Raw genomic sequence first — 6,159 nt, 5'->3', positions numbered from 1 at the left:
TGCTGAGTATAAGCGTGCCCTCACCCCTGATGATGTCCAGACCATCTCTAGGGCTCTGTCACGAAATAATACACCTGACAAGCCTGCGAGGCAGGTTAAGGAGCTCACCCCTCGTGCCTCCCAGATTGTTGCGGCCATCCGAAAGGAATTTCAGGCTCATCAGAGATTGATCCGCGAAAGGGTTGAAGCTGCGTTACTAGAGCATGCACGGATGCAGGCAAGTTCGTTTCCTCTTATTTCCTTGCTACAGGACGTTCTAGTAGTATTGTACTAGCAGTAACGTTTCATTTTTGGTCTGGTACTTCTTCAACCAATTGCAGGGAGACGATTACGAGATCCATGCTATCTGTGGGGTCAACACTAAAATACCCGACTCCCGAGGATGACAAATCTGGTCTCTTGTTTAACTACCACGGGTGCCCATTCTCACATATCAATGTCTGGGTGACACGGAGAGGCTCACATCATGCTGATGCACCTCCGATACTTTTATTCGTCGAGTGTAGCAATGACTCTGAAGACATGAAGACCGCACCATTTCCGTGCCTCGTATCAGAGTCATCAGCAGATGCTGGTATGCTCTCATAACCTCATGAGCACAATTGATTTCATTTCTGTTTCCCACTCAAGTATTAGCATGGATGCAATTTCTGTCTCCGGTTGGTGACGTTTTCTTTGTTGTGCTTTGATTTTGATGGAAGGTCGTTGCTTCAATTGCGAGGATGGTGGGACCAAAATTGTGCATCCTTCTTCAGGATCATACCGCGGGCAAAGCAGGGATTTCCAGGACATGGCTAGTGGAAATCATTCTTTGACCAACAACTAATTGGATTTGGGAAGCAGGGCACCGCTTACGTGGATCTGGTTGATATGGTAGATTTCGTGTATTTTGATCCTGCATATGATGCTGATTCCGTGGAGTTCATCAATTTGATTGCTAGGGAGGGAGGAGGAGGAGGCAGAGAGGGACCAGGAGGACTTGGGTGTGGATGCGCGCAGGATTGACGCGCTAATGGCAAACATGCACCGAGACGTCTTTGGTGATGAAGAGTGATGCGTCTGTCTCTCTGTTTTACGGGTTGTGAAGCTTAATTGTGATGTGAATCCTGAAGATGCTGGCAAAGCAAACATACTCTACGAGCATCTACAAGGTGTCAAGGTTATTAGGACTTGTATGTGGTATCAGACATGGAACACCTGTATGTAGCAGCACATGACTCTGGATGTCTGGATCATGGAACACCTGAATCTGAATCTCTGGACGAGCCCTGATTTTCATGTCCATTCACTGTTCAGAAACACTTCTATAACACAACACCTTTGATTTTACCAACCGTCAGGGACACGAGATGCTACTTTAGCCTATGCCCTAGCATGTATATATATACAATGACTTGGTCTATTTATGATTAGTGATGACTGTATAATTTGAGGTTTTACCGGTTGATTTCATATTTCATACATGCATGATTATGCTAACGGCTAACCGGAGGTGTTGTGTTTAGTCGACGGTACGAGGCGAAGGTCAAGCGAAAGATTCATGCCGATGTAATAGGGCTGTAAAGGGTGGACACGAGTAGGCTTGGACCGAGGGACCCGAGGAGTCCGGGCGGAGTCATGGGCGATCTATATGGTGCACGGAAGAGCCAGAGTACACTGGGATGAAGACGGCGTCGGTCGAGGCGAGATGGAGGCGAGTCGAGTAGGCGGTCTAAGGCTTGGCGGAGACTGGACATGTGTCGACATCGGTGAGTCACGTCGTGTGCGGTGTGCGAGAGGGTTTGACCGGTTTGATCTCAAAACTGGGGGTGAGTCACATCTTGCAGGGTGTGCAAGAGGGTTTGATCGGTTTGGCCTCAAAACCGGGGGTGAGTCCGGTGCGGTCAGACGGCGTTGAGTCGGAGGACGCGTGGCACCATCGCGAAGCTTGTGTCGAGGTGAAGCGGAGTCGTGAGGGCACTAGGTTTGTTCGATGTACCGATAAAAACTTGGACGATTTTATCCCTATAGGGTATTTGAGTTGTATGCTTCATGTAAAAGTATTTTGATCATTTTCCGGTTATATATATATATATATATATATATATATATATATATATATATATCGTAGGGTTGTTTGGTGGTAGGCTTCTCATTTTATTTGTGAAAGCCTTTGGGTGATAGAGAGTGAGAGGAATGAGAGGATCTTTGATTTGATCTTTTTGCTAAAGGTCAAATTTGTGCTCACTTGTTCCATCCTTTGAGATTTGAGATTTCCTTTTTTGTGTTTTTCGGATGTATTTTTGGGATTTTTCGTTCTTCGTGATTTGCTCCAAATCCGGTAAAATTTGTTGAAGGTTTTTATTGCTAGAATCCTTGTGAGCAACTTTAGTACGATCCCCACTCAAATCCCTCAAGGATTCTGCATGAGTTTAAGTGTTCCCCAAACCGGTTCCTTTGAAAGGCGTTCAATTTTCTTCAAAATCTGCTGTGAATACTTGAGCTTTTCGAGATCTTTTCTTGGATCTATTAGCCCTTGAGGAGTTGATTCTATGATTCAAGTTTTGTTTGAATCCGAGGAGTATCGAGAAAGTATTTTTCATTGGAAGTTTGGGAGATGTTCTTGTGTTCTTGTTTGTTCTTTGTTTGTGCGCAGGAATAAAGGTGTGTCGGGCGGCAGCTCGCGGGCAGCACGCGGTGCCCACGCTCACGCGCGCGGCACGCGCGACGAGCGCTCGGCAGACCGGCGACCCAGCGCCGGTGGACGGGCCCAGCCGAGCGGATCGAAGGCCCAACTGCGTATGCGGCCTGGCACTCCAGCCCAGCCAGCGGCTCAGCCCCTCCTGGCGAGAGGCCAGCGGGCTAGGGAAGCGTCCCGCAGCCCAGGCTGGTCAGCGGCCCATCACAGCTCCCGCAGTGGCCCAGGTGACACAAGGCCCATGCTGGCTCACAGCTCGGTCCAGCGCGCATGCAGGCCGAAATCAGCAGGCCAGCTAGCTGCATTTCTGCATGTCGTCCCTTTCATGCTACAATGATCTAACCATTCAAGCAATCTTGACCATATCATTTGGATATTAGTTTATTAGCTTTTGCTTGAGTTCATCACTTGATCTTGCATCCGTGGCCGGCTGGAGTTTTTATTTAGTTAATCTTTATCACCTTGTCTAGCTTTGTTCAGTAGTTTGTCACATGCTAATCTTGCTTTGTCTCTAATTAATTAATTCAAGCATGCTTAGATAAGTGAAGGTTTAGTAGTATTTTTGTTTTTCTCTTGTGCAAGCTTTTTGTGTCTCGCTTTGCTTTGCTTCCTCTATACTTTGAATATTTGTAATTGTTGTAAGGGTGAGCTTATCACGAGTTGACTTGTATTATCTTGACGATTAGACACGACGTGCGTTTGGGTTGGTAATCGAAATATTGGACTTATTCTCAGAGAGAATTTTAAAAGACTTCCATTCACCTCCTCCGGTCGCCCGTCCCGATCCTTCGGAGAGGCGTGCCATGCTAAACCCTACCCCTCACCTGCTGTGCTGCGACTCGGACTCTGACTCACCCGGCCGAGACGACGAAGACGGGAACTGCGCGACGGCGTCCTCCGTGTCCTCCTCCCCCGCCGGCCGTCTGCACGTCGGGTCGCTCCGCGGGTTGTACCGCTGCACGACCAGCACCGACGCCGTCGTCGAGAACTCCGGCGTCGCCAGGTAGCTCCCCACGGGGCCCAGCTCCGGGCAGTCGCTCTTCTCCACCAGCGGCGTCGTCGTCGGCGCCGACCGCCCCGCCACGACCAGGTTCTTGCCTCTCCCGAGCGTCTTGATGGCGGACGTCACGTCCTGCCGTTCCGCCCCCGTCACCTCCTCGTACTTGACCGACCCGTTCCCGGACTTTAGCCTCCCGGTGACGTATCTTTGCAGGGCTTCCTCGTCCTTGATGGCGCCACCGTCGTCGGCGTTGGGTTTGGCAGCGGCGGATGAGAAGCGGGCGACGGTAAGCTCGATGCCGGGGTGCTCGCCCATGCAGGCGGCGTAGGCGAGTGCCTCGCGGTCGTCGGGCCCGCCGAAGAAGAGGACGAGGACGGCATAGGAGACGTCGGGCGCCGGCACCTGCGCCGCGCCGCCGAGGACGCGGTCCACGAGGACGGCGACCGAGCAGGGCGCGCTCCGGAGCACGCGCACGTTCACCTGGTGGAACGCGCGGTCCACGGGCTCCATGGCGCCGTCGTGGGAGAGCGTCTTGTGGAACGGCAGCACCAGGAGCGCGGCGCGCTTGTTTACCGCCGACGCCACGATGTCCTCGTGGATGGTGCCGAGGTCCGAGATGGCCGTCATCGGCCTCACCGTCACGGCGCTCAGGCGCTGGAACGCCTCGAACGCCACCACCACCTCCCCGCCGCAGCCGCCGCCGCCGCCGCGCCGGCTCGAGAACGGCAGCCCGTTGCGGCGCGCGCGCTGCACCATGGAGATGGCCGACGAACGCTCCGAGTGCTCCACGAGGTGCATGGCGTACACGGTGAGCTTGCTCCGCCTCGTGCCGCGCGAGGCCTCGACAAGGTTGAGCAGCGTCGGGATGGTGCGGCTGGCGTGGAAGCACGCCAGCACCCGCAGCTCACTGTCGGCATCGCCGCGCTCCACGGTCCGGTGCATGTACGGAGCGGCGCGGCGCGCCGGCGTGTACACGGCGGTGACCGCTGGCGTGGTCATGAAGGTGGTGATGAGTGCCATGAGCACGAGGATGGCGAACGCCTCCTCGTTGAGCACCCTGCGGTCGCGGCCGATGTTGAGGACGATGAGCTCCACGAGCCCCTTGGTGTTCATCAGCAGCCCGAGCGCGAGCGCCTCGCGCGGCGGCACGCGCATGAGCTGCGACGCCACCACCGTGCCGCCGATCTTGCCGGCGCAGGACGTCGTGATCACGAGCGCGAGGAAGCCCCACGACGTGGCACCCGAGATGGTGGCGACGTTGGTCTTGAGCCCGCTCGACACGAAGTACAGGGGCAGGAACAGCGACGACACCAGGTCCTCCATCTTCTCGGTGAGCGCGCCGGCGTAGGCTCCTTCCTTGGGGATCAGGACGCCGATGAGAAACGCGCCGAACAGGGCGTGGATGCCGATGGCGTCCGTGACGAAGCCGGCGGCGAGGACGATGGCCACGGTCGAGCAGACGAACGACTCCTTGATGGGCTCGCCGGCCGGGGACCGGCGCGCCATGTAGACGAGCGCCGGCCGGACGAGGAAGATGGCGGCGACGACGAAGCCGATCCCGCAGAGGAGGACGTAGATGGACACGAACGGCGACCCGGAGCCGGAGAGCGCGATGGCCAGGGCGAGCAGTATCCACGCGGTGATGTCGTTGACGGCGGCGGCGGACATGGCCATGCGGCCGAGGTCGGTGGTGAGGAGCTTGAGCTCGGCGAGGATGCGGGCGAGCACCGGGAACGCGGTGATGGAGAGCGCGACGCCCATGAAGACGACGAGCGGGCCGCGCGGCGCGCCGGGATCAATGGCGGCGCGCAGCGCGAGGGAGGAGCCGACGCCGAACGCGAAGGGCAGGGAGATGCCCGCCACGGCGATGGCGAACGCCCTGCGGCCCGTGCGGCGGAGCGAGGCCGGGTCGAGCTCGAGGCCGACGAGGAAGAGGAAGAAGAGCAGGCCGATGTTGGCGAGCGTGTCGAGCACTGTGAGGCTCTCCGGCGGGAAGACGTGGTCGAGGAAGACCTTGCTCCGGCCAAGCGCCGACGGACCGAGGAGGATGCCGCCCTGCATTGCCATCGATCCATTTGCAGCCGTGAGCTCACTGTCGTTTGCTCCCAACACTTAGGGGGCGTTTGGTTCCGCTGACTTATTTTTAGCACCCATCACATCGAATGTTTAGATACTAATTAGAAGTATTAAACGTAGACTATTTACAAAACCTGTTACATAAGTGGAGGCTAAACGGCGAGAGAATCTATTAAGCCTAATTAGTCCATGATTTGACAATGTGTTGCTACAGTAAATATTTGCTAATGATGGATTAATTAGGCTTAATAGATTCGTCTCGCCGTTTAGCCTCCACTTATGTAATGGATTTTGTAAATAATCTACGTTTAATAATCCTAATTAGTATCGAAACATTCGATGTGACACGTGCTAAAAATAACCAAACGCCCCCTTAAAATTGAGAACAGGAGCTCCATTCGCTGGA

At 54.9% G+C, this 6,159-nt stretch overlaps 1 protein-coding gene and 1 long non-coding RNA gene across 2 annotated transcripts; one reads left to right on the top strand and one right to left on the bottom strand.

Annotated features, from left to right (window-relative positions):
* Positions 1-321: 321 nt before the first annotated feature.
* Positions 322-1,284, top strand: LOC111255896. Its single transcript, XR_002676041.1, has 2 exons — positions 322-574; positions 702-1,284. It is a non-coding gene; the product is annotated as an uncharacterized LOC111255896 (long non-coding RNA).
* A 2,104-nt stretch (positions 1,285-3,388) lies between these two features.
* Positions 3,389-5,827, bottom strand: LOC101775923 (cation/H(+) antiporter 19). Its single transcript, XM_022823497.1, has one exon. It carries the CDS (start codon positions 5,742-5,744, stop codon positions 3,498-3,500), a length of 2,247 nt encoding a protein of 748 aa, XP_022679232.1. The 5' UTR covers positions 5,745-5,827; the 3' UTR covers positions 3,389-3,497.
* Between the last annotated feature and the right edge of the window lie 332 nt (positions 5,828-6,159).

The sequence above is a fragment of the Setaria italica genome, chromosome IX, assembly GCF_000263155.2.
Source record: "Setaria italica strain Yugu1 chromosome IX, Setaria_italica_v2.0, whole genome shotgun sequence".
NCBI classification, from domain to species: Eukaryota; Viridiplantae; Streptophyta; class Magnoliopsida; order Poales; family Poaceae; genus Setaria; species Setaria italica.
This window is presented reverse-complemented; position numbering and strand designations above follow the sequence as displayed.